The 27,973-nt window shown below is 48.2% G+C and overlaps 1 protein-coding gene and 1 pseudogene across 8 annotated transcripts; one reads left to right on the forward strand and one right to left on the reverse strand.

The window, feature by feature from the left end:
* Incenp (inner centromere protein) lies at positions 1–27,936 on the forward strand. 8 transcript variants are annotated; one of them, XM_027406748.2, is made up of 20 exons: positions 1–161; positions 3,656–3,790; positions 4,409–4,559; positions 4,940–5,053; positions 5,876–6,594; positions 12,189–12,240; positions 13,314–13,371; positions 13,491–13,608; positions 14,566–14,617; positions 15,025–15,139; positions 15,211–15,345; positions 15,770–15,781; positions 19,890–19,999; positions 20,072–20,192; positions 20,577–20,708; positions 21,506–21,672; positions 22,688–22,766; positions 22,936–23,043; positions 24,070–24,220; positions 25,461–27,936. In XM_027406748.2, exons 3-20 carry the CDS (start codon positions 4,420–4,422, stop codon positions 25,673–25,675), a joined length of 2,598 nt encoding a protein of 865 aa, XP_027262549.1. In that variant the 5' UTR covers positions 1–161; positions 3,656–3,790; positions 4,409–4,419; the 3' UTR covers positions 25,676–27,936. The 8 variants fall into 8 exon arrangements, with proteins under 8 accessions (XP_027262549.1, XP_027262548.1, XP_027262550.1 ...); XM_027406747.2 differs by lacking the exon at positions 3,656–3,790; XM_027406749.2 differs by lacking the exon at positions 3,656–3,790 and having other exon boundaries at positions 15,028–15,139.
* On the reverse strand, positions 9,201–11,046 carry LOC103160415 (annotated as a pseudogene).
* Positions 27,937–27,973: the final 37 nt, after the last annotated feature.

Below are 27,973 nucleotides of genomic sequence, written 5' to 3' on the forward strand. Positions count from 1 at the left end.
AGTTTTGAAAATCGTAGATTCGCCCGCGCTCACCGCCCCGTTGGTCCTCGGCCGCAGCGAGCCCTGAAGACCGAGTCCAGAGGGTCGGGCTTGGCCGAGAGCTTCATCTGCGGAGGCCGCGGACTGGAATCGGAGTAGTCCGGGAAGACACGGCCCCGCCGGTGAGTGAGTGCAGGCGGCCGGCGTGGCGGGGTCGTGGTGCTCGGTATCTGGTCCGGTCCGCTTCTCGGCCCGAGCCGGGCCCGGGGCTTGACCTCTCACCCTTGCCTCTTGTTGCCTGTGGGGGCCACTTTTCAATGGTGAATGGCTTGGAGGTGACCTCCTTTCCCGTGCACTTGGGCCCTGGGATCTGAGAATGGCCAGATGTCCCCTCCCCCACGCGGGGCCTAACACCTAGTGCACAGCCTGGGCTGCTGTGTGGACCCGGACCTGAGTCTCTGTACGGTAACGGCTGCTCAGCTTCCCGCACCCCAGCTGAGCAGCATTTTTGAACAGTCCCAGGTCCGGAGGCCGATCCTGCCTCTCTTATTTTGTCATTCCCGCAAGTGCAGTCTCGTCAGCAGCGCAGTTGCATCCAGCCTCCGGCTGCTCAGGGCCAGGATTGTGCCGTTCTGAGCTTGTAGGTAGTGAGTGTCCAGGAGGCCTGCAGCTTGTGGTCAAGAGCAGTTTAAATCCAGGTTCCGCCTCCCAATTTACTTTGACTTAGACTTCTTGTCACCTTATATGTGCATGGGTACCCTAGAATATGTGGCAAGAAGGAAATGAGAGGGTCCCTGGCCCGGAGTAGGACTCAGAATGAGAGAGCAACTATAGTGATGGATCTTCGTGCTTGGAAGTGTGTGGGGAGAGGTGCTTGGTTCACTTCTTGCACCCTTTGTAGAGATGGCAGTGGCGGTGCTAATCTGATGAACGGCACAGAAGTATGTATGGAAAGGAACTGACCTCTCTTCTCCCCGTGGGATTTGGGTGCTCAGTTCTTTAATGGGCTAAAGGTGAAGTTTCCCAGGAGTCTTCTTGTTACACCCCTGGCTTCTCAGGGTCACCTCTTCTAACTTTCATTCAGCGAGGGCCTGCTAGAAAGCACATTTCCCTATGGAAGAAGTGTGTTTTGGACTTGGTGAAAGAAGCTTGCACACAAGTTGGCAAGTTTGAACAGATGCTTTGTTAAATTACCCACTTGTTGCTTTCTGTAGTTCCTCTGCAAACCTTTGGTGTCCTTGAACAGTTTTCACTTTGCTGACCTTGAACTGAAGTCTTGGGCTTTGCCAGGGCCTAGTGCAGAGGGATGGGAGGACTCAGGGGTGGCAGTGGAAAGGCCGAACTGGGGATTAGCTGACTGTACAGTTAATGCATTTTCCTATATCTCCCGTGCTCCTATCTGTTTGTTTTTGCCTCAGTTAGTGCTCCCTTGGTAGTTAGCTCAGGGGCTTTGGGTATGTATTGGCCTGTCCTAACCTGTGCCTAGTGAGTCACTCACTGAGTGTCCCTGTGTGTGATGGTGGTGATAAGGGAAGCTTTAGGATTAGTTGATGGATGTATGAATTCATTCCACAAGTGCCAGACTTCTGGAGGGCTATTCACTTTCTTGTTGATAAATAAGACTAAGGGCTTGCCCTCAGGAAGCAATGTTTAGTAGGTAGAGAGTAGCAGTAAGCAAACATAAACAATCACTCATTTGCTGAGCACATAACTGGAATCTGTGTGCGAGATCTTGGCTTGGATTGGAGGGCTGGCCCTCCCTAAGGAGCTGAGAGCTAAGTGAAGAAGCCATATAAAACAGGAGACAGTTCCTAGAAGGCAGGACTTGTTTGTAGGACAAAGGGATAATGTGCCCTGCAAATCAAACCGAAGAACTTTAAAGGAAAACCCTAGAGACTACATCATATAATGGCATTAAGTTACAGAAGGATTAGGGGGATCAGTAATCTAGCTCTTCCTTCTGTAGCCTTTGTAGGTGAGAGGCTGAGGTGTACATGCGTGGCTCTTGCTTTTGAAAGTGTTAAGTCGGGTAGTCTGACTACAGTAGATGGCCAGTTCAGGCACCCTCTCCACTGTTGCTAGGAGTCTTAGCTGGGGTCATCCTGTGGATTCCTGGGAGTTTCCCTGGATCAGGTTTCTCCCTAACCCCATCAAGATGTCTTTTTCATTACTGTTCCTAATAGTTATCAGAGAGCCTTTATCCAGTAACTGATGGATGCAGATATGGAGATCCACAGCCAAGCACTGGGCCTTGTCCCTGGAGTGCTGAAGAAAGGGAGGAGAAATTGTATGAGCCAGGGAAGTCTAGGTCATGATGGAGGAACCCACAGAGACAGCTGACCTGAGCTTGCAGGAGCACATGGACTCTGGACCAACTAGGAACCTAACTAGGGAGCCTGCATGGCACTGATCTAGGCCCCCAGCATGTGTCTGACAGTTGTGTAGTTTGGTCTGTTTGCAAGGCTTCTAGCAGTGAGATCAGGACCTGTCCCTGGCACTTAGATAGCTTTTGGGAACCTGTTACCTTTGCTGGATTACCTTGTCCAGTTTTTTATGTAGGTAGGGGGAAGAGCTTGGTCCTACCTTTCCATTCTTTGTTCAAACCCATGGGGGTCTCCTTTCTGAATGGAGACTGAGGAGGAGTAGATGGGGAGGAGAGGGAAGGGGGAGTGAACAGGAGGAGAGGAGGGAGGGGAAACTGGTCATATGCAAAATAAATGAAAAAATGTTAATTAAATAAAATTAAAAAAGAAAAAAGTTATATATTATCCAAAAAAAAAGAAAGTGTAAGTCAAGTGGTGGCTCACTGTCCCTATGTAAGGTGGAGTCTGATGTATTGTAGCTATCACCCACTCTCTTGTTTATTCCTTGTGTGTTTATTGGGGCCCCACTCTGACAGTAACAGAAGATCATAAGGCAGATATCCAAGCACCAGATTTTTAAGAAAGTAAGAAAACTGGCATTGCATCATCTCTTGCCTGGTATTTATAGACAGGTTTTCCCGAAAGCAACACATTTCTCATTCACTCACCTCACTGTCCCTTATCCATTTATCAGGCAGTAACTCTAGGGAGGGCGTATGAGGTTTCTTTGGAGAGCCTGTCTGTGGACCCCTCATTCCTTAGCATGCACCACCATTCTCAGCACTGCTGTCCATTTACTTGTTTATTTGTGTGTATGTATGTGTGCATGTTGTGTGATAAAACTCTACCTGGGGACATGCAACACTCCAGGGTCAACTCACCCTAGATGGGGAACCCACGGTATACCAAAGTATGGATACCACCAAAGTCTAACTTGGTGAACCAGTGAGTTTTATTAGGGTTACTTACAGGAGCAGAAATGACTCAAAGACAGCATCATCACCAAGGCCCACACCAGCAAATTGGTGACAACTCACAAAAACTGGGAAACCTGCAGTTCATTGCATAGATTACAGCCAGCTCAACAGATTAGACAGTGTCCTTTCCAAGTGACTCAGTCTAAGCCTCATCTAGGAAGCTTGGCTGCTTTCTGCTTCTTGCAGCTCATTCTGTCTGAGAATCTTGTTGGCAGCTGGGCTCTTCTGAGAGTCTTCTTTGCAGCTCAGCTGTCCTTGTGTGAGAGGGACTCACTCTCAGCTTTTATTTTTACTCTGGCAGAGAAGGAGGGGGCTAGTGAATTTGGTCCTTTTCAGGTACTTCCTGGAGCTGTTTTGAGTTGTTGACCTTCTTGTTTAAGGAGCTTCCCTGAAGATGGAAATGGTTCAACCTGGGAGGAAACTATGAGCACAATGGTGCAGGTGTGGCTTAGCTCACTCATGTGGCATCGTGTAAGAGTCATTTCTCTCCTCCTCCCATGTAGGTCCCAGGGATTGAACTTAGGTTATCAGGTATGGTGGCCAGTGCCTTAACCTGCTGAGTTGTCCTGCTAGCCTTCCACTGTCATTTTTTAAAGAGGCAGTTAGATATGATGTCCTGATGGTCTGGGATCTGGGGCCAACACAGGATGGCCATGTCTTAGTGCCCATCCATGAGAAGTAGGAGGAGAGCTCCCAAGAAAGTAAGGCAGTTCTGTATTTGGGTAACGAGAGAGAGTATGGCAGGTGGTTGTTTCCCCTTGATCCAGGAAGGTAGTGCATGGTCATATTAAGCCCCAAAGACCATTTGTAAAGTTTATATCAGAATTAGAGTGTGGGCCTATTGAGACAGTCATGCTCCATGTTTGTGTTGTCAAAAGAATGGGATCACTGTAATGTCATTTCTTTGGGTGAGATGAGGCTACTGGGTTGGCATTTGGAATTCTGCAATGGCAAGAGGTTCTGTATTGTGAGATGCACTGGGTTAGACACAGGATATTCTGTGTGATTTTTGTGTCTGGTAGACTCTCTCTGGAAAAGGTCTTAATTCCTAGCCTTGAATCCTTATGTTTTTGTCCCTACCTTCACCAGACAGTGCCACCATGGGGACCACAGCCCCAGGGCCCATTCACCTGTTGGATCTATGTGACCAGAAACTCTTGGACTTTGTCTGCAACATAGACAATAAGGACTTGATGTGGCTCAAGGAGATTGAGGAGGAGGCTGAGCGCATGTTCATCAGGTAAAAGCAGGGGCATGCTGGGGTGGGTGTCCTGATGGGTAAGACAAATAGTCTGTCAGGGTTCCTTCCTGAGTGCCTTGTGTGCTGGGGCCAACCTAGTCAGTGGGCAGGGGAAGAGGCGATTGAGCCCTTCTCCTGGTTCACTGCAGTTAGCAGTGTCTCTGAGTGTGTGGCCTGAACTTGCTTCCCTGCCATATGACCAGGAGGAAGCTCTGAGTGTCCAGCTGGTGACTTCACTTAGCTTTGGAGTGCTTTCCTGGTGATGGTCTCTCTAGTTTGATTTGTCATTGCCAAGAATGGGGTGGAATGTAGTCTAGTGAGAGAAGGGGCAGCTCAGCAGTTCCTAGAAAGCCTCACGTTCACTCTTTTGTACTTAACAGAGAATTCAGCAATGAGCCAGAGCTGATGCCCAAAACTCCTTCTCAGAAGAACCGTCGGAAGAAAAGACGGGTGTCTAACATTCAAGATGAAAACAGAGATCCCATGAGGAAAAGGTAGGAAAGACTGGGGAGGCTGCACTAGAGGAGGTCTCTGGACAGTAGACCTCTGGGAGAGTTTGCTCCTGAATGTGCTGATAGGAGCACAGTGGTAGCTGGTACCCGACGCTGACACATTTTTGCCATAGGCAAAATTGAAGCGCGAACCCAGTTCAGAGTACAGGTGTGAATTTCTGTGCTTGGGGCAGAGGTGGAGATGGAGTTTGATTTGAGGTTTGAAGGAGGGGAGAGGCATCAGTGGTGTGGCCCAAGTTGTTGGTTTCCAACTCCTCTGTTGGGTTATAGTTCCCTGCAGGAATGGTGGTGACTACAGTACTCAGGTAAAGATGCTGGTCATTCCAATCAGACAGCCCTGTTATGTATGTCAACCACAGTTTCAAGCAGCTGTATGTCCTTGGAATGAATTTCTGTCTCTCTTGTTTGCTCATTTTCCAAAGTGGAGTAATGGTGCCTGCCTCCTAGGGCCATCATCTCAGTCTTGTAGATTGAGAGCAAGAGTGAAGTTTGTAGAAGGTGCTTAGCACAGTGTGATCACAGTTGAGAAGTTGGTGTGAATTTACTCTTCCCAGCAGTTCTGTGAGTAATGGAACTCACTGTTATCCATTCATGGTTGGGAAGGCTGAGGCTCAGGGACAACTGGGGTGTCATGGCGAGAGGTGGTAGAGTCTACATTGGAACCTCCAGATTTTGCTTTCAGGTCTTTTGCTCATACTTCATTGAAGCTGGTGGCTACTAGGGAGATTGATATACTCTAATTTTATTTTTGGGGTACCCCTGCCCTGCTGGGCTGTCTCAGCCTCTGTTTTGCTGCCACAACAGGTTATCCCGGAGGAAGTCTCGGAGCAGCCAGCTAGGCACCCGGTGCCTCCGCAGCAAGAACAAGGTGGAGAAGCCGGCTACTATTGCTGGGGAGAATGGCTCCCCTGTGTTGCGGAGAGTAACTCGGGCTGCAGCGGCAGCAGTGGCAACCTCTGTGGCATCAGCTGCTTCCTCTCCCACTGCTGGGTCTCCCGCAGTGATCAAGAAAGCTGTGGTGGAGGTCAGTGCCAGAGAGCAACTGAGTGCAGAACTGTACCTCATTCAGAGCAAAGGTAGCCTTTCTCCATCTTCAGTCCCAGCTCCAGCCACTCCTCCAGCTTCCCAAGACATCCTGACATCGGAGGAGGAATCAACACCCAAGAAGGCAGAGGCTGGGAAGCTGGAATCTGTTGCAGTGAGCTCCTTCAAGGCTACACCCCAAAGCCCCAAGAACAGAGGAGTTGGGGCAGGACGTTCCGTTTCCAAGCTCAAGATTGCTCGGGCCTCCCGGGGCCTGCAGGACTCTCCAGACTTGCCATGGCAGGAAAGGGTGCTTTCTCCTATCCTGCCAAATAACATCTTGCCCACCACAGCCAAGAGCCCTCTTGGGGATGTTCAGTCAGTGCCACTAGCCAAAAAATACTGTTTGGTGGCTGGGCAAGAAAATGCTAGTCGTAGGTCAAGCAGAAGGCTTGCCAAGAAGGCTGAAAAGGAGCCAGAGGCCTCCGCCCGAATCATCTGTGAGTGTGGGGCAGGTGTGGGGTGTTTTCTGAGAGCTTTCCATTGAGCCTTCAGTGATATGTTTCTGTATATCCATGTGAATTCTGCATGGAGCCATTAGCTAGCTGTGCCTGGCTGTTGAAAATATGTCTAGTCTGATGGAGAAGCTGATTTTATGCCTCTTGAGTGAGGCAGATTCTTTACTACTGAGAAGTAGCCCCCAACCCTTATTTTTTTTGTTTGTTGTTTTGAGATAGGCTCTTGCTATGTAGCTCAGGTTGGCTTTGGACTTAAAGTCCTCCTGCCTCTGTGTGTCAAATGTGGTCCTGCCACACCTCCCCTTAGAATTATAAGGGTGTACTACCAAGGATCTGAATTTTAAGGTTTTGTTTGTTTGTTTTTCTTTTTAATAGTATGTATGTGCACATGCACACACTGGCCATGGTGTGTGTGTGTGTGTGTGTGTGTGTAAGTCAGAGGACCACTTGTAGGAGTCAGTTCTCCTTTCACTGTGTTGGTCCCGATGATTGAACTCAGATTGACAGGCTTGGCAACAGGCTCCTTTACTTCTAAGTCATCTCACTGGTCCTGGGATTTAATTTTCATTGCACTTTCTTCAATTTAGATTTAAATGGCCACATGTAGCTAGTGGCTGCCATTGATGGGTGACAGATCTAGTTCAGCATTGTTTATAGATGAGAAAATAGGCCTAGAATGTGTTAGCCCCAGTATTGCCATGGTCCTTTTTCCCCCAGTCAGTATATCCCTCATTGCTGTTTTAGAGTGACAGACTTAAATTCACTGTCACTGTGTGGAACTCCTGATGGTGAAACTGCTGTGGAGATGTGCCATGTAGACCATGCAGGCTGGTACCTGGTAGCTGCCTTCATTATGGTCAAATCTAAGCCCAGGGGACCAATGCCCTGGGAGAATAGATCCTGTGAGCCGTAGAGGAGAGTAGGAAGCCCCGAGAGTCAGGGTTGGCTGTCTGAGTGGGTGGATACTTGAGGGAAGATTTTGAAGGCTGGCTGTGCTCTGGCCAGGTGGAGAAAATATAGCACTGCCTATCCTGGCCAAGGAAACATCTTGCACAAAGACATGGAGATACCAAGTAATAAGTGATGGGCTGCCTGGAGCTTCTTGCCACTAAAGCAGATGTAGTCCAGTGATAGCTGGAGGTTCTTAGGAATCCTATAAAAATAGAGAAGAGGTTAGCTCAGGTTCCTTCAAGACCCAGGTCAAAGGACAGGTCAAGTTTCATAGTAAATGGGAAGTAAGTTCACCTGGCTTTTGTGAGATTTATGTAAGACATTATGTCTGTGTCAAAGTACTTTTGGCTCCTCAGGGTTTAGACCTTTTAGAAGAGGAAACAGAGGTTGACAAGCTGTAGAGTCCAGAAATTGAGACTTAAGCCCACTTGTATTCCATCCAGGAAGGCAGGTGCTGAGGGGCTGGGGTTTGTCAGACAGGTGAAGATACCACACTCTAGAAGGTTCTCTTTGGCCTGGCTCTAGGCTCTGTAGCCTGGAGAGACAGTCTGGACCATATGCAGCAGGAGGTTTGACACACTGTCCATTTTGGATTGTCAGGAGGCTTGGGGTGGGGTGGGTATCACAGGTCCTTCTTAGATTTCTTCAGCCCTGAAATTGGTCCAGGGGAGGGTCCACAGGGCTAGATGAGCCTGGAGCTATGAGAAGGGTAGGAGGAATTGGGGAGAATCTCATACACCCCCTCCTTTTTTTTTTTTTTTTTTTTTTTTTTTGAGGCAGGGTTTCTCTGTAGCTCTGGTGGTCCTGGAACTCGCTCTGTAGATGAGGCTGTCTTTGAACTCAGAGGTCCTTCTCCTAAGTGCTGGGATTAAAGGTGTGTGCCACCATGCCCAGCTTTCTCTTAATTAAGGCCCCTGTTTTGTTTTCTTTTCCTCCATCTCCCTGTTCAAATCATGTTTACCCTGCTATTCGTTTCTCTACACCCCCCACCCCACCCCACCAGCCCCTTTTTGCCTTCCTAGTTCCTGCAGTTACTCCAGGTTACCTCACTCAGTACAATCTTTTCTGGTTCAATCTGTGTATCTGCAGATTTCATGATTTCGGTTTTTCTAGTGGAATAGTGTATATCAACCCACTTTTTTTTTTTTTGCAGATTTTTTTATTTGAATTAGAAACAAAATTGTTTTACATAACAATCCCAGTTCCCTCTCCTTCCCCTCCTCCCCTAGTCCTCCCCATCTCCAAACTAAAACCCTACCTATCACATATGCTTTCTGCTCCCCCTGGATGGTGAGGTCTTCCATAGGGTGTCATCAGAGTCTATCCTATCCTTTGGGAGTACCTAGGCCCACCCCTGTGTGTCTTGGCTCAGGGAGTATTCCTCTATGTGGAATGGGCTCCCAAAGTTCACATCTATGCTAGGGATAAGTACTGAACTACTACAGGAGGTCCCATAGATTTCCGAGGTTTCCTCACTGAAACCCATGTTCCTGGGGTCTGAATCAGTCCCATGCTGGTATCCCCGCTATCAGTCTGGGAACCAAGAGCTCTCTGATGTTCAGGTCAGCTGTTTCTGTGGGTTTCACCAGCCTGGTCTGGACCCCTTTGCTCTTTTCATCCTTCTCTGCAACTGGATTCTAGTTCAATTCAGTGATTAGTTGTAACCCACCACTTTTATAGACATTGTGGAGGGGCAGTTGCAAAGGCTTGTCAGTTGGACTAGTTGGTGGTAGGATACAATTTAAAGCTTCCAGCTGTGTGTTCCCAAAGACACTGCCATCTTTATGGGGACTTTTTAATTCCTTGAATGAAGGCATATTATCACCCGGCCCCAGCATGTTGTTAGCATTCCAACCAGAAAGATATAAATGCTACCTTGTCAGGGTTGTAACCAACTTTCTTAATGATGTACTGACTTCCTTAATATCCTCATAGTTCTTCTTGCTGTAGGGTGACTTGTTGGAATCCATTTTGTTGGTACCAGCAATCAGCTGTTTCACACCCAGAATGTAAGTCAAAAGGGCATCTTCACAGGTCTGCCCATTCTTGGGGATACCAGCTTGAGATTTAGCAGCACTGGCAGCAACAATCAGGACCGCACAGCCATCCTGAGATATGTCTGCACTGATGTTTTTGATCAGATCTCTGTGTCCTGGGTCTTTAATGATAGTCACATGTTTACTGGTAAAATTTCCACAGGGAGATGTCAGTAGTGATACCATGCTCCCACTTCTAGTTTCTCCAAGACCCAGGCGTACTTGAAAGAGCTGCTTCCTATCTCAGTAGCCTCCTTTTCAAACTTGTCAGTGGTTTGTCTGTCAGTTCCACCACATTCGTAGGTGGCCAGTGGCGGTGGACTTGTCTGAATCTACACATGCAGTGGTGACTGACACTGTTGGTTCGAGTCTTTTCCTTTCCTGTTTTTGCTTCAAATTAGTGACGGTTTTCCTAACAGTGGACCAGCATTGTCTGTTGCTCTTCTCCTTAAGCCTTCCCTGCCCATGGATGGGCTTCTGGGCTATGTGTGAGCAAGCCTGTCTAATCCTAAGCCTAGCAATCCTATTCCTTCTTGAGATAGAGGAAGTGACTCCAGAATGTGGAGTCACTCAGCCCCCAGGTGACCTTGGGTATACCTTCTCTTTTAAGCTCAGTTGCCTGTCAGAAATGGTAATAACATTTGCCTTGAGTGGAGTTGGAGAACTCATCTTAGTGCTTGGGTATGGTATATGTTCAGTAATTCATTTAGACAAGTTAACCTGGGGCTGTGTTACTGAAACTTGAGGGGTGAGAAAAGGCAAGGCAAAGGCTTCCTGATGCTTTTCTGATGCCAGGTTCTGAGGTGGGGCTGGGTGGGCAATTCAGATAGCATGTCCTTTGGGTTTTCCTTAAGGTAGCTTTGACACACCTGCAGCAGGGGAGTAGGAAGGAGAAGGGGACTGGCGGTAAAGGATGGTTCAGGGGCCTCAGGATTCTAGTGGTGGAGCACAGAGGACTGAAGCCTTTTGTCCTCCTGATCTGGTGTGCACTCCCCAGGAGGAAGCTTTTTGTCATTAGTGGGCAGGCAGGGACAAGGGTCACTGCTTCGCAGTTTCTAGAAAGTCCAGCTGTGTAGGTAGTCAGCTTTATCCTTCAGGCCTCATGGCCATTTTTTTAATTGGAGGGTAGCTCCTCCTCAGTCTTCAGTCTTTAGGCCAGGCCACTTTCTTGACACTAGACCAGTTCTGGCATGCAGGGGCTGCCTAACATTCCAGGAAGTCTTTGTGCTATGGAATAGTTAGGTGTTCACTTGGGTGTCTTCTGGCTTTTTTTTTACCTCATCCCTCCTCCAATCAAGGAGCTTGGAGTTACCAGAGAGAGAGAGAGGCAAGGGCAGAGGAGGGGAACATATCTTCTGGCCATGGACCCCCCTCAAGGTAGCACCTATAGCTAGCTGCCAGTCTTACTTTGTTGCTGCTCCCTCCTGGCCCCTAGCCTGGATCCCATAGCCCAGAAAGGAGAAACTCCTGCTTCTTGTCACTGCTCAGTTCTCTCTGAGCTCTGCCAATTGTTGCTCCAGCTTGTTACCTTCTTCTCTTCCTTGTTTTTCTTTGGCCCAGGGCAGCCCTGGTTCCTTGTCTGCTTAGTTCTGGCCTTCTTCCCTGACCCAGGAAGGAGATGGACTTTTTCTAGGCCCCCAAGCCCCTTCTTTCACTTTGTGGTTTTGGTTAAGTGTCTTCCCATCTCACTCTGTAGTCCAGCGAGGCTTAGAATTTACTATAAAGCTCAGGCTGACTTTGAACTTGTGACAATCCCTCTGTCCCAGCATCCTGAGCGCTGGGATTAAAGGTGTGAACCGTCGTACGTATAATTAATACTTTTCCAAGGACTTCCCTCATTGAAACTGGGCATTGTTTTACTGGGTGTGATAGGATGATAGGGTTTGGTGCTGAATGAAGCCTTGATGGGTACTAAGCTTCAGCATTTTCTCCTTGGCTCTGTTGCTGTTTGGGCTAATGTTAATATAGTAAGAAGGAAAAGTCACACTTTACAGTGGTGAAACTAGTTAAGACCTTTGCATATCCAAAAGGGTCTCAAGTATTTCCAGCAGTTGGAGAACACACTTTGAAAAACAGCATCTTCCTCTTCCTCCTCCTCCCCTTTGGCTTCATTTCAGGTCTCCCTATCTAGGCTTCAGCATCCTTGACTTGATGGCTGCTCGTACCCTAGTTTACTGTATAAGATCACCTGATGCTGGTAGGAAGACCGGGCAGTGGCCTTAGTTTTCCTTATCATTGCTTTGAGCCTCTAGCACCCGACTTAGAACCCAATACATAGCAGGTACTTGGAATATTTGTTGTGTGAGTAAGCTGCTTATGTTGGGGCCCAGTGTTACTCAGACATCCATCTTTCCAAGCTACTGCTAGCCTAGTGAAGAGGTGGAGGTGTGCCTGCTAGACAAGTGGCATAAAGCTAACAGCTGCATTGGGCGTGTGAAGATGAATGAGGGTGAGATCAGGGCACAGAGAGGCCTGTGTGTGTCTATGAAAGGAGTAGTGATTATGCCCTTGTCAAAACTTCCTGGATCTCTTGGTCTGGTTGCTGACTGGTTTCCAATAGCATCCCCCCCTCCCCCAATTTCTCTTCAGGTCACAGTTACCTGGAGAGACTCCTGAATGTCGAAGTGCCTCAGAAAGTTGGGTAAGTTCCATGCCAGTGTCTCCCACAGGGGTGGTCAGGGCACATGGGGGTGGAGGTTGGACTCTCCACAGCACTCCTGATAGCCATGCTCCCTTAGCCTGGTTCCTGTGTAACCAGGCAGCAAGCAACATGACTGTCAGGTCTCTAGACAACATTCCATCTGTATCACTTGTCAGCTCTAGCTCATGAGTTCCATGGCTGTAAATGAGGCATAACAACCATTTAAAGTGGGGTGATTTGGGATTCAGGGGTGCTTCCTGTCTGGATTAGACCTAGCATTACTTAGGGCCAGGACACTGACTTCTCAGAGGTCTTACTCTGCTATCCTAAACTAGCCCTTCCTTACTTTGGGGCAGAGGTTCAGTGCTTGGGATGAGGAAGTGGGGTCTGGGAAAACCTTTGGCTTAGCTGCTTCCCCAACCCCCCAGTAGTGAGCAGGTTTCAAAAGAGATGGGATTTTTCTGGACCCCATAGATTAAGACTGACCTGGGTAAAGTACTTGTGTGCCACTGTATTACTGGAACAATGACTAAGATATTCAGCTTACAAAGGAAAATGGTTTATCTTAGCTCACAGTTGTAGAGCCTTCCATTAGTGACCAGTCTGCTCTGCCGCTTTGGAGGAATGGTACATCATGACAAGAGTGTGGTAGAACAAAACTATTCTACCTCATGGCTGGAACTTGATAGGAGAAGGGGGGCTGTGGTTCCATACTCACCTTCTTGGGCATACCCCTAATAAGCCAAAGTTCTCCAGCTAGGTCCACCTGTTGAAGTTTCCACTGCATCCTACTAGCTGTATTCTGGGAACAAAGCCTTGAATACATAAGTCTTTGGGGACACTGAAGCTCCAGACCAGATCAGGTTCCCATCCCAAATGAGATCCTTGACAGGATGATACCAAAAAAATTCAGAAACTGACATCACTCTCTACTCAGGAAGCCACTAGTAATGGCTGCTGTCTTCCTATCCAGCCTAGACTGTTGGTTTGTGGTCCAGGTCTGGTCACCTAACATTGACCCTAACTTGAGGAAATTAACTAAAAGTTCTCATAGTGCTGTGCTTTGCTTTCAGTCTGGAGCAGGAGCCCATTGAGGAGGCTGAATCTGAGGAGGCAGCAGAGGAGACAGAGGTAAGACCACAGGCCAGAAATGGGTAGGACTCGAGCCCTCCAGGTCTGAAGCTATGTGCTGCAGCTATCCTGAGCTCAGGATCCATGTGGGCTTCTTCAAGCCTTGGTTTTTCCTGTAGGTCTCCAAGAACAGTGGCTGTACCTCAAAGCGCCACAGTGCCACCAAGATTGTGATTAGTACGCCTACCTTGAAGCCTGTGGCCAGTGGCCAGGCAGCATCCATTGAAGAGCAGCAAGGTGAGTTGGCCTGGCCCTGTCTCTTGGGATACAGAGCCCCATTTTCTGGTCTGTAGGCCAAAGATAAATTAAGCCTGAAGAGGTTATGACCTTCTGGCTAAAGCTGCTGCTGACTATCCCATGAGTAACTATAGATGGCTGGTTAGGAAGCATAGAGGGAAGGGCGTGAATGAGGCAAAGGTTTGAAGGTGCCCACTCCAAGGGATTCATGAAGAAATACAGGCTGGGCTCTGAATGCCTACCTAGCTTCTTGCTCCCGCTTCTAGTTGAAAAAGGGCCGGGTTACTGTGGGCTTTCGCAGTTGGTCAGGAGCCCTGCCTGGCTTCCCAGGCTACTAGTAGGCTCTTGGAGTCTGGCTCCTGTTTCTCTGTGGAGGTGGATTTCTCTAGTGTAAAGAAATGGCAGCTGTAAGGTTTGAGCAAAGCATCCTGTTTATGAAGGGGCCAAGGATAGTTGTGCCAGCCTGAAAGCTCCCAGGACTGCTACAAGACCCTTTGGAGTTAAAGGGCACTTCCTCTTGGTGTGAAATAGAATGTCCTATGCCCTGTATGATGTCCCCATGAAAGGAACCTTTTTCTCCTGTCATGGAGGTACCAACTGCAGGCTAAGAGAGGTGTGTTTGATTGTGGTAGAGTTTACAGCTTGTTATAAGGTTTCTGCACATAGCTTTTTGTGATAGAGGGAGTGGCATGTAGATTGGTGATATTGTCCTGTCATTTGTGTCACTGTTGACAAGGGTTTGGGCTGGAGGACCTGACTTGGGGGCCAGTATACTGGGCTCAAGGCTAGTTACTGCTTAGATTGGTGTTTCTGCCATTGGCCACCCTAGGGTTACCATGCTCCCTGGGTTACCTTGCTCCTGCTGTAACTGTTGCTGCTGTACCCCTTCCCTAAAAGTTGCATGTATACTCCACTGGCATCATCCATACAACCTCTCTGAAATTGCTCTCTTCACAGAAGCCAAGCCTGACCAAACAGATGGACACAGAAAAGCACCTCAGAGTGTCAGGTGTGCACCTGGGAAGGGGTGTGCAGGCAGCTCTGTTCTGAGGGTTCCAGAGGGGTTTGAACCAAGCTGGGGTCCTTTTGTAGGGAGGGTAGGTATGTGGCCAGGCATTCTGCTTCTTGGTTGGTGTCATGACTCGATCCTCTGACTAAACAAAGGAAGCAGCATGGTGCTGTAGATGCTGGTTTGGGAATGGGTAATCATGTCCCTCCTCATCCTTCTGGCTCTGTGACCTTTGACTGGCCAGTGACATTTTTCTGGGCAGCAAAGGGCTGGTCTGCAGTCTCTTCCAGTCTGGAGTTCTGTGGCTTGAGGCCAGACTTGTTTGCAAAGGGTGATTTTTATAGGATGTAATAGGGCTATGAGGTGGGTTCTTGGGTCCTCTTCATGATGTGTCCTGTCCTGGGCAGAAGGAAACGCAGCTACAAGCAGGCAATGAGTGAACCGGATGAGGAGCAGCCAGAGGATGAGGAGCTTCAACCCCCCCAGAACAAGACCCCTTCCCCACCCTGTCCAGCCAACAAGGTAAGCAGGTTCTTGTCCTTGCTTGGTGTGTGCCCTGCCTGCTCTTTGCTGACCCTGGCCCTGGTCTGCAGGTGGTACGACCCCTCCGGACTTTCTTGCACACAGTGCAGAAGAACCAGATGCTCATGACCCCTACTTTGGCTTCCCGTAGCAGTGTCATGAAGTCCTTCATTAAACGTAACACTCCCCTCCGTGTGGACCCTAAGGTAAGGGAGCCTGTCCCCTGGCTGTGCTTCGCTGGAGCTGGGACAGTGTGGTTGAAGACTCTTAGTTTGCTGGAAGTAGTGTGGGCCAGTTAAAACCTCTGTAGCCAGGGATTGCTTCAATACTGTGGTGCTGTGCTGACCTTATGGACCCAGGACTGTGACTCAGAAACTTGGTGAGCTCTAGGCTGGAAAGTGGGAGGATTGACTTAGCAGACCTAACACTGGCCATCATGTCACAGACCAGTGGTGGGAGGAGCAGGTGAAGACACCTTTGTTGTTGGGAGGGAGGACTGGGTGAGGTGAGGTAGCAGTGTGTTTGGTGAAAAGCCCTGAGCACACTCACTGCCACAGATAGGTGCATAGCCTGCCCTGTAGGACACCCCTTGGCATTAACTCTTGGTGTTTTTCTGTTTCCTCTCCACAGTGCAGCTTTGTTGTAAGTAAAGCCTTTTCCTGTCCCTTAACAGAGCTGCACTAGTTCTTGGCTAGATCCATGTCACTGTGTAGCTGACAGCCCCCGTGGAAGCACTAACCGCAAGCGGGAGTGTTAGGAAGGCAGATGTGCATGTGGGGGCACTGGAGTGAGTCACCAGGATAGCTGGTGAGAGCCAACTGTTCCGGGACTCTGCATCCTCCCACTGTAGAGATAGCCCTCTGCCCTTACCCTGCTACAGGGAGGACACCAGTGGGGGGTGACCTGCAGTGTTTATCCAGGCCACGGCTAAAAGTGCTTCCCACAGCCATCTACTTCCTCATCCCCAGCCTGAGGGTCTGAGGGTCTGAGAAAAGAACAGACATGTCTCTGGTGTCCAGAGCCAGAGGTTTATTGGGTCGTAGTCCTGATGGGGAATGTGATGGGGTAGGACTGGTAGCTATAAACTGGGGCTGGGTCCCGCTGTGTGGGTTACAATGTAGCTATTGTCATTGGCATCTGGAAACAAGACCAAAGATGCTGTTCTTTTCCCAGACACCTCAGAGCTGGGCTGAGCTGGTCTGGGTCACTTGCTGTGATCAAGAGCTTTGGAGAACTAGGACATGGGGGCACCCCACAGTCCTGTTCCCTGTGCCTGGCAGTGCTGTGTAGACGTTATGTCTTAGCTTCTTAGCATCTGTTTAAAGAATGCAAGGTACACATGCATACAGATAGAGTGTGATTTCCTTTAAAATTATTTTATTCTTGTGTGTGTGTGGGTATGTGTGTACATGTGTGTGCGATCACTTGCTATGGGACATTTATGGAAGGAAGTTAGAGGGCAGGTTTTTTTGTTTTTTGTTTTAAGTCTGTTCTTTCATCATGTAGGTTCTGGGGATGAAAGCAAGGTTGTCAATCTTGGTGGCAGGCGCTTTTGCCCTTCTCAGAGGTCTGGGATTTAAAATTAAAAGTGCAGGGTAGAAACACTACAAGGGAAGAGGAGACTGAGTGGGTCTAGGAGAAAGGGGAGCTGGTTGCTTTGGCAGATGGTTTTCTATTCTGATAAACTTCTGATTGACAGTTAAAAATTTGACCTATACAGGTATGGGTTATACATCCAATAATAATTTTAACAATATGTATGTACATGCAATGCGATGTTAATCAGGTGCCCCCCCCCCCAAGTTCATACTGAGGACACAGGTTGCTTTATTATGTATGCAATCTAAAGCTGCTTTGGCTCACTTCTATTCTATGATGGGTTCTGGGGTGCATTTGACCATAAACTACAGAAGGAATTGCCAGGGAGGAGGAGAATACTGCTTTTTCTGGAAAGGGATGTGTGTAGCTGCAGCCAGAACAGTTGCTCAGGGCTTTGTTGGAAAAGGGGTGCTTGTTGCTCAGGTCATGTAAGATGTCCTGGGTGGCTGAGCTCTCTGTACACCTGCCTGCTTCTCACCTTCATGCAGCCCCTGTTGATAGAGCTCCTGAAGACAGTTGGGAAGACATCTGGAGGGCTTCTGTCTTTAGCTGATGCCTTGGCATGTGGGATGGTCTCAGCAGCTGGCCAGATGGGTGCTGAGCTTGTTTGTCCTGAGGAGAGGCTTCTCCCCTCTGCTTGTTCGAGGTGACAGCATGCCTTCCAGTCTGTTAGCCAACTGTGTGGCTTGGTGGAGTTATTTTGTGCCTGGCAGTGAAGAAGGCTTGACTTGTTCCTTCTTCAAATGGCCATTCATTTCCTCCCTTCTCTGTATTGACTGGGGCCTTACAGGTATCCCGGGCATAGCCAGGAGGCACTGGAAGTTGTCCTTTCCTGCTTTGGGGAGCCCAAGTGCCTGTACAGGGCATCTGGTGGGTATAGCTCAGATACCAGAGACTGGGAAGGTTGAAATGTTCTGGGCCTTGGACACCTGGGTTTTCTCAGCTACAAAATGGAAAAAGCAGTGAGTAGCTTCAGGAGGTCTGGTGACTTGGAGAGTGCGTGTGCATGATTGAGTGCAGGGCTGGATGTAAAGTAGTTTTGGGGACACATGGCAGGGAGAGGTCTCAGGTGAAGCCTCCAGGCAGAAGGGGCTACTCCAGCTTATAGTTTCCTCCCATTTTGCTTGGGCCTTGCAGGTGGTTCTGGGAACATAGATGACCAAAGCTCATTTGAAATCGGGGCCACAAGAGGAATGAATTCTGAAATATGAAAGACTCTGAAAGCACTGGTCAAATAATCAATAGAATAAATGCTCTGGCTGGTGCTGGGAAATTTAACATTCAAGTTTAAGAATGAAAGGCTGGAGTCTGATTGGCTCTAGGAGGAGAAGTGAGAGTGGTGGTGGTGAACATTGGGTACCACCCAGCCTTTGCTTCTGAAATGTTTTATTTTCCAAGGACAGCACGTATGTACAGTAGGGTGGGAGAGAAAGTTGGAGTGTGACCCTTCTGGTGTGTGTGTGTGTGTGTGTGTGTGTGTGTGTGTGTGTGTAAGACATGGCCTCAAGTAGCCCAGGTTGGCTTTCTGCCTCTAATCTTCCTGCTTTTACCTCCCAAATCCTGGGATTCTAGGTGTGTTTCACTATGTCTGGTTCCCATTTTCCTTCTTGAGTCTGGGTAGTTGGAGAACCAGGGACCTAGTAAAGGTCACCCATTTCTTCCATGTGGATTCCTCAAAGACAGGTGCTTTTCAGGACCTTCTTTTCAGCTTGGCTTCTATAGGTCCTGATGTCCCTCTCTCTTTCCATTTCTCTCTTAAATGTTTTTTGTTTAAAAAAATTCAGTGTGGTGAAATTTTGGGGAAGGTGTTTCTATGAATTTTAGCATGATTTTTGTAGTCATTACCATAATTGGGATATAGACCATGGCCAAGTTCATTACCCACAGAAAGCTCTTAGCTACTCCTTGACGTCCACAGCATCCTCATCCTCTAATCTCAGCCGCCACACACCTGTGGAGTCACTGCGAATATTTTTTGGAGGATGTCCTGTGAATTGTGTTGAGTCATATGCTACCTTTGGTGGTTAGCTACTGCCTTCCAGATAAGATTTTATTTTTTGGGGGGGGGGGTTGGAGACAGGGTTTCTCTGTATTGTTTTGGAGATTGTCCTGGAACTCTGTAGACCAGGCTGAGATCGCTTGCCTCTGCCTCCCCAGTGCTGGGATTAAAGGTGTGCGCCACCAATGCCTGGCCAGATAAGATTTTTGAACCTATCTAAATTGGTGCATTTGAAGCAAGTTTCTTATAAAAACCACCTAATTGGCTTTAAAAATTTTTTTTTTTGGCAGTGTCTTCTATTGCACACACATATTTCACATGAAAGGGTGTTTTATCTGCATGTATGTCTGTGTACCATGCGCCACTTGAATGCTTTGTTGCCCAGGAAAGCCAGGAAGGGCATCAGATCCCCTGGAACTGGAGTTACAGATGGTTGTGAAACACCTTGTGTGTGCTGGAAAGCACTAGTCTAGTCCTTGGCCAGGGAAAGTTTGGAGCCCCTCTGCACCCTTGCTCTTGTGTATAGATATGATTGTGCCCCCATGGACTTTCTGGATCTGCCTGGGGGGTGATGCCAGCACTGATCTGCTGTACAGCTAACTATCTCTTAACATTGTTTTAAAAATTATTAACACAAGCATGTATGTCACAAGAAATTTGGAAGCTAAAAGGAAAGACATTCCATCCTTGATGGAGCTCACTAGCCTGTATAACTGTTAACATTTGATGGTACTTTATTTTTTTAAGAGTGGTGCATGAGCATATCCTAGCATGTGTTGAAAGTCATAGTACATAACCGTTCCTCCATCCTGCCCTCGCAAATAGAGCATTAGCGGACACTTTGTAAGTTGCCTTCCTTTCTCTTTGCATTCCTAGTCTTTCACCTTTTCTTCAAGCTGTTTATATAATTATAATTAACACACCTCTGATTTGAGGCAGCTTTTTGTGTTGCTTATGGCTGGGCTTTGGGGAGGCATTCAGGTCCACCTGGAAGGAGAAACTGAATGCCTGTGCTTGCCTAAGATGTGCTGGGGCATCTCTTCCTGAGAGGCATCTGCTGCCACGTCTGGTTGAGAACTGGTGCACACTGCCAGGCAGCCTTTGGGGTTGGTGGGTGTCCTCATTCACATCCCTCCCCCCTGCCCTCTGCAGGAGAAGGAGCGCCAGCGCCTGGAGAACCTGCGGCGGAAGGAGGAGGCTGAGCAGCTGCGCAGACAGAAAGTGGAGGAGGACAAGCGGCGGCGTCTGGAGGAGGTGAAGCTGTAAGTGTCCCAACTACCAGTTCAGCTTGCCCCAGCCTAGTCAGGCTCTCCTTAACTATGCTGTGCCCACAGGAAGCGTGAAGAGCGCCTCCGCAAAGTGATGCAGGCCCGTGAGCGGGTGGAGCAGATGAAGGAGGAAAAGAAGAAGCAGATTGAGCAGAAGTTTGCTCAGATTGAGGAGAAGACAGAGAAGGTGATTCTGGGCTGATGGGCAGCGAGACTGTAGGTGGGTGGTGCCTGCTGGGGTCCATGTACTTTAGGCTTGGCAGCCTGAAGTATGGGACTAGACACCTCTACAAGTCATTGATTGGGTGCTCTATATACCTCTGCTTTCTGTCACATGGGCTTTGGAGTCTCTTCTGTGGCAAGTTAAATGCTGGAAGTTTGCCCTAAATCTTCCCAGCAGCCCTTTGTGAGTGGGCAGTCTTGGGCACTTTTTGTGCCTTTTCCCTGGGCTCTGAGCAGCAAGCAGGGTTTGTAGTGGAATGGGGGAGGGGGGTACCTACCACAGAGCTCTGGGTCTCACTCTGCATGCTGAGTGAGGGGCTGCTCCAGAGAGCACATGTGGATTCTGCAGGCTAAGGAGGAGCGGCTGGCAGAGAAGGCCAAGAGGAAGGCAGCTGCCAAGAGGATGGAGGAAGTAGAGGCACGCAGGAAGCAGGAGGAGGAGGCGCGCAGGCTCAAGTTGCTCCAACAGGTGCGATTACAGGTGGGGACAGGGAAGAAGTGGGGTAAGCCAGGCCCTGAATGCCTCCATGCCGTGAGGACTAGCTGGACACACCCATTCTGTAGAGTAGATGTATTAGATCTTCTTGATGACTTGGAGGTTGGGTGGTGGTGGTGACTTTTTCTAGACTCTGACTTTTGAGGATTAAATGTGTACATCTGGTGTCTGGCTTCACCTCACAGCTGCTATTTCTTAGCAGGTTACTCAAGTAGCAGCAGTCTTGTTGATATGGTTGTAGTTGAAAGCAAAGTTCACTAATGTATATGAAGCATGCCATGCCTGGTATATGCTGAATGTCCTGCAGGTGACTGCACTTACCCTCCATCCTTGAGTCTTATGCTTGGAAGAGTAGGGCCCTGCCTCTCCCTGGGAACTGGCAGTCTTGCTCTAACGGGGAACAAATGTTCTAGTACTAACCAGTATGGCCTACTTTTGCTGTGATAGACATGTCTTAAATATTAATGTGTGGTAACTCAACAGCTCCAGGAGGTGCAGGTGTTGCTCTTGTCCTGTTTTACAGATGGGAAACTGACCATTGGGTCAGATGGCTTGCCCATTGTACACAGCTTAAATCCAGGCTCCACTCTTACTCGTTAGTTCTTGTGCAGCAGCTGCCAGATGTCTTTTCAGTCTGGCCATGGCTTACAAAACTTCTCTTGCCAAGGAACGTGGTGACTGAGTTCTAGCTGATGTCATGGTGGCGTCCAGTGCCTTAGGAGCCTGGGCTGTGGGCAGGAGCAGCCCTCAGCCCCTGGCTAGTCAGTGCATTGCCAACTCAGGAGGAAGAGGCGCGGCGCCATCAGGAGACGCTGCAGCGGAAGAAGGAGGAGGAACTGGAGCGGCACAGGGCAGCTGAGGCCAGGCGGCTGGCAGAACAGCGTGAGCAGGAGCGGCAGCTGGCTGAGCAAGAGCGGCGGAAGGAGCAGGAGCGTCTTCAGGCCCAGAGGTGAGGCCACCCACTGGCCATTCACTACTGTCCCGTGTGGAGAATGAGAGGCAGCACGGCCATTGCTTGGCAGCTCTCATCTTCGCCTGAAGATTGGTAGGCTTTCCCTTGGCTTCAAAACCAGATGCCTACAGCCGGTGGACCACCAAGTAGGGTATATGTTAGCTGTGGGTGACTCCAGGGGTAACAACTAGGGGTCACTCCATGTTTGGTTCTGCTCCCACCAGAATGTGCTAACCCCTTTTGTCTTTCTCAGTGGATACAGTAGGGTGGGGCGAACCCTCGGACAGACTGATACTTCTCCATAAGGCTGCCACAGGCATCATGAGCAGGAGGGAAGCTTGTGGTGCAGTATAGGACACTGGGCATCTTTAGCCCTGGCCCCTGTGCTTCCTTTGGTGAGAGGTGATGGGTGTTGTGGTTGGTAGCTCTCAACTACATGCTCTGCAGGTTTTCTTATCTAATCCTTACTTGAAGCTCTTATGGCATAGAAACAACTATAAGCTTTACAGAAGAAAATGGGAGACTAAATGAATTGTTAGAGGTCAAGCTCCTGAGTGTGGAGGTGACACCATAACCCATCCCCAATCCCTCCCCTCTGTGGGTGGAGCTGAGAGCTGTTTTTTTTTTTTTTTTTTTTTTTCTGATAGCAAAGAACATTGAACATTTTTAAAATGTATTTATCAGTTATTTGGACATATAGAAGAATGTTTTTTTTTTTTTTTTTTTTTTTTTGGTGGTTATGACCAGGCTGGGGGAAAGGTGTGAAAAAGACAAGGCTGAGGCTCAGAGACCTTACTTGCAGGGAAGAGTGCAAAGGGCTGTATGTTGAGACTCCAAAGTCGGGCTCAGAATCTTGCTTTTGGAGAGTCTAGCTGTTGGCTCTACTCTGGCGTCCAGTTCTACTGTCCCATTCTCTAAAGGCATGTCCACCAAGCCTAACCTCCCTTTCTGGGATGGGAATGGGGCTAGGGTTCCACTATTGCCCTCACAGATTCTTGTGGTCCTTCCTCAGGGAGATGCAGGAGAGAGAGAAAGCTCTGCGGCTACAGAAGGAACAACTTCAGAGGGAACTGGAGGAGAAGAAAAAGAAGGTAGGTGCTGGGAATATGGGCTCCCTATAGGGTCTATTCTAAGCTGTGAGGTGAGAGGATTGGGAAGCCTGGGCTAGAGACCCTTTAGACAGGCCTGCCTTGCCACATGCGGTAACAGTGGCAAGAGGAGAGGGGAGACACACATACCTTGTTGTTGGCTGGGTCCCAGGAAGAGCAGCAGCGCTTGGCTGAGCAGCGACTGCAGGAAGAGCAGGCGAAGAAAGCCAAGGAGGCAGCAGCAGCCAGCAAGGTCTTGAACGTGACTGTGGATGTGCAGGTGAGGCCTGTGCCCCCGGTGGGAGAGACCCTGCCCCATTCTCTGTTTACTTATAAGCTCAGGCTGTGGTAGGGCCTGAACCAAGAGGACAGACAAGTCACCAGTCTCCCCCCCCCCCCTTTTTTCGTGACATGGTCTGACTCTGTAACCCAGACTGGCTTCAAATTTGTAATTCTTTTACAAATTTTTACAAATGTTAATCCTTAATTTCCTAGTTGTAGGGACTACAGGCATGTAGGCCTATACCTAACTTCTCTTTTTGCTATTTTTCATAATGCATAGTTTTTTAATATTATAAAACTAGAATGTTACTTAGAAATTACACAACTTTTTTTTGAGAAAGGGTCTTGCTATGTAGCTTTGGCTGGCCTGGAACTCTGAGATCTGCTTGTCTCTGCCTTCTGAGTGCACTACTATACTTACTCTAGACATCTGCCTTAACACATGTAGATTTCTTTCATTTGATGGTTATGTCTCAGTTAATCACATTGGGATTTAACAAGCTCCTGTTGATGAATGAGTAAATTGTTTAGAAAATACATTATCTCAAAAAAAAAAAAAAAAAGGCAAGGCGGTGGTGGCGCACACCTTTAATCTCAGCACGCAGCACTCAGGAGGCAGAGGCAGGCGGATCTCTATGTGATCACGGCCAGCCTGGTCTACAGAGTGAGCTCAGAACAGCCAGGGCTGTTACATAAAGAAACCCTGTCTCAAAAAAGAAAGAAAGAGCGAAAATATATTATCCCTGCCACCAAGTGAAGATGTTGAAGTTATTTGAAGGAACGGAGGTCTGGTTGAAGTCATGGTGTGTCTTGAAGCATCTCTGAGGGAGAGACATGCTAAAGTGGAAGAAAGTCAGCGTGACACAAAGTGTTTTTTTATATTGCCTGACTTGTTTAAATGAAAAAGTGACCCAAAAGCTTTTCTTTTTTCTTCTGCTTGAGAAGTGGGTGGAGGTGACCAGAGTGTCAGTGCCCTCCAGGAATGCAGGGGAGGGGCGTAATGGCCGTGTTGATTCCCTTCCAGTCTCCTGTTTGTACCTCATATCAAATGACTCCACAAGGACCCAGATCCCACCCCAAGATCAGCACAGATAACTATGGGATGGACCTAAACAGTGATGACTCCACAGATGATGAGGCTCATCCCAGGAAACCCATTCCTTCCTGGGCCAGAGGTAAGCAGAGTCCAGAGCTCCTGAGGATTGGGCCGCTTTCTTTCCTCACCTTTGTGGGCTGTAGAAGTGGTGGCTTAGCTGCTGCAGGCGTATAGGCTGATGTGCTAGTGCCTAGAGCCTTTTAGCCTTGGCCTGAGAGGACTGTGTTGGGCTTTGAGCATGCTCCTAGAGGTAGGAGGATGAATAGGATGAAGGGTGATGAGTTTCTTTATTATTGTTGAATGTAGCTATGTGACATGGACTCGAGGCCCCTCCTCAGAGTCTGGCCCAGGAGGGCTCTTGAGACTTGTACCCGAGCAAGCACCTGTGGGTGAGCATACAACTGAGGGCATAGCAGGGTTTGGTTGGAATGCTAAGCACTAGGAATGGTCATGAGGAGAGGGGCATTGGTACTAGAGCAGGATTTGCCCTGAGTCTGAAGGTTTCAGATTTATGTAGTGGTGTGATGCTCTCTCTGGCCTGCTAGGGTGTTTTTTAGGATTGGTGAACTTGAGATTAGCACAGGGTGCTGACCTCAAAAGAAAGGTCCTCCAATCCCACAGTGGTCAGCACTGGACAGTCTGAAAAGTTACTTTCATGACTCTGACCTTGTTTGAATCCCATGCAAGTAACTAGACTCTTGCTTTTCTAAGCCACTCAAACAGGGGCCAGTGTGGCCAGCAAAGTCTCCTGATGGTACTTGATGTTGGATTACTTAGTTTCTGTATCTGTGAAGACGATATGATATTAAGACCCAGCTGAGATGATTATTGAGAGAGAAGTAATTCAGGAACAGTACCTTGCGTGGAGCAAGCCCTGAGTGTGTGTTCCCTCCTCAGCCTGGTTGGCAGGGCTGTGATTCCCTGTAATAGCTCTGCTATTACAGCCTTAGGATCTGTGAGATTGGTGGGGATAGCCAGGCAAGAAGGCTTAAGATCTGGAGACAGGCTTGATTTTACACTTATTCTGCCATTCACCTGCCATGTGCTTTGGACAAGGCTCCTCCTAAAAAAATGGGGAGAATAAATTATTGCCTGTGCCTACTCCTGGGGTGCTTTGTTTGGGTTTGGCTGCTAAGAAGATAGAAGTAAGAGCATGATTAGTGTTGGGAGGGGATGGGCAGAAGAAGGAGGCCTCCAGAGGAACAGATAAGAATAGGGCAGGGCGTGCTGGTATGGAGAGGGTGGCTGGACTCTGTAGGGAGGATCAGGGAAGCTCCCAGAGAGCACCAGGCAGTGATCCAGGCCTCTGTTTTCCTCAGGTACCCAGCTCAGCCAGGCCATCATCCACCAGTACTACCAACCCCCGAACCTTGCAGAGCTCTTCGGAACCATTCTCCCACTGGACTTGGAGGACATCTTTAAGAAGAGCAAACCCCGCTACCACAAGCGCACTAGCTCTGCTGCTTGGAACTCACCGCCTCTAAAAGCCAGTAGGGTCCCCAGCAGCCTGGCCTATAGCCTGAAGAAGCCCTGAGGCAGGTCCTCAGTCCTCCTGGCAGGACTGGGCCTATGTGTGTCTGTCTGTCTGTCTGTCTGTCTGTCTGTCTGTCTGTCTGCCTGCCTGCCTGTCTGCCTGTTTCTGTGTTGGGCTGGTGCTCTTCTGTCTGATATGCCATTGCTCAGGTGGATATCAATATCCTCTGCTTGTCAGGTGCTGCCAGCCCTGTTTGGAGGATGGGCTTGGTGGGTGGCTATCGAAAGAACTAGGGTCACATTGATTGGTCTGTAGGTAGTACTCTGTAAATAAATTGTTACAGTTCAGTTGACTTTTAGTTTCTAGTGTTTGTGAGGTAGTTTAATAAAGTATATACCTTGAAGCCTGCTGTGGCTGTTGTGAAGACTAGGCGCTTTAATGGAATGTTGGTCTGTAGCAGTATGTCTTGGGCCTTCACTTGCAGTGTGCCTCAAGATCACTTGGGGCCAGATGGTATTCCACCCAGAGTTTCTGATGCCAGACAGTCCTGTTTGTAAGTGGAGCCTATTCCTTGGAAAGACCTGGCCTGTGACAGAGCTTTGCTATTTACTCTTAGTCCTTGAGCCTGACCACTCCTCAGGCTCTGCCATGCTTGCTGTGTGGGGAGTGGAAGGACCTGAGAAAGTCCTTGTGCTGGGATCTGATCAGGGAAAGAATGCCCTTCAACATGACCTTGGGACCCGGGCAGCCAGGGGGAGATTTTACCACAAAACCACCAGGCACTAAGTAAGTGCTTAGCTTAGTGCAGGGTGGCTCTGGTCCTGATAGCACCTGATGCTCTTTCCCTTAGAATTGGGGTGACCCACGAGGCAGACAGGGCACATCAAACCACCATTGCCTTGAACACACCTAAAGTAAGGCCCATGTACTTTGCCATATCCTCCAGGTCTTCTACTCTAAGGACAGTTAAATTATGTGGCCTGAGAAACTGACAAGCTTACTATGGGAACCTGTTCAGAAGACCTTGCCAATTCTTTAGGTCAAAATAAAGACTAAATACAAATGAATAGTGCTTTAAACACTGAGGAAACAGTGAGCACAATAGTCCAAGTCTAGAAGATTCTTCCCACGCAGAGTTCATTTTTCATTTACGGTTCATTCAAATGTGGTGAACGAAGTGCCATTTATTCTGTTGAGTAAAGGGGAAGGCAGGTCTGTCCAAAACCACAAGATCAAACTCACTGGTCAGCACATTTATTCAGTGCTTAGAAAATCAACAGGATGACAATTAGGCGGAGTCTTCGCCAACAGTTGGTGTTGTGTGTATTTTAGCAACCCTAATGGCTGTATGGAGATACTTCATGGTTTTAATTTGCATTTTCCTAATGGCTGTTGGTGAATATCAATTCAGTTTCTTGTTTACCACCTTGATATCTTTTATTGGCAACAAGTCTATTCAAGTCCTTTGTTCATTTTGAAGTGGAGTTTTTACTGGGGCGTTTATGATGCTTACATTGTAGGAATGCAGTCTTTGTCAGATGTGCTGTTCCTAGTCTAAACTGCAGCCTGTCTTTTCAGTTCTAACACTTTCACAGAGCACTATTTCTGATTTGGTGAGGTCTGTTTGTTTCTTTATGGGTTGTGCGTTTTTGAGGTCCTGTCTAAGAAATCCAAAGATTTCCTCCTGTGTTTCCTAAAATATTTCATGATTGACACAGTGCATGAGGATTTATGATCATCTCCAGTTAACCGTTTAAACTATGGGCTGTCTGCCTTTTGTTTGTATTTGAGAGCATGCAGATGGATGTCTAATTGTAGTACCGTTCATTGAAGAGACTCATTTTCCACTGAGTTTCCTTTGCATCTCTGTTGGGGAAGCACATTGGCATGGGCCCATGTGCAGACTGCTCCGACTCCATGAGGACCAGAACTTGTAGGAAGTCTTAATCCAGTGCCTTAATTCTTCCAGCTTTGTATTTCCTTTTCTGAATTTATTTTGACTCATATTACTTTTACCTTTTCATGTAAATTTTAGAATCAGCTTATATGTATAAAACTCACTTTTGACTAGAATTTCATTGACTACATAGATAGTTGGAGGGGAGCTTGGCACACTTAAAATACTTTTTCAGTCTGTGAACAGCTTGTCTTTTCATCCTTGGTTTCTGTCATCGGCATTTTGTGGTCTCAGCATACATCCTGTACATTTTCTGTTGAATATTTATTTTTGTGGTGTTGCTGTAAATGGTATTGTTTTTCTGATTTTGGTTTATACTTGTTCATTGTTGGTATATAGAAATACAGTTGGCTTTTGCATGATGGTCCTGTATTTTGTGATATAACTAAAGCAATACTCAG

Source organism: Cricetulus griseus, chromosome 3, assembly GCF_003668045.3.
Source record: "Cricetulus griseus strain 17A/GY chromosome 3, alternate assembly CriGri-PICRH-1.0, whole genome shotgun sequence".
Classification (NCBI taxonomy): domain Eukaryota; kingdom Metazoa; phylum Chordata; class Mammalia; order Rodentia; family Cricetidae; genus Cricetulus; species Cricetulus griseus.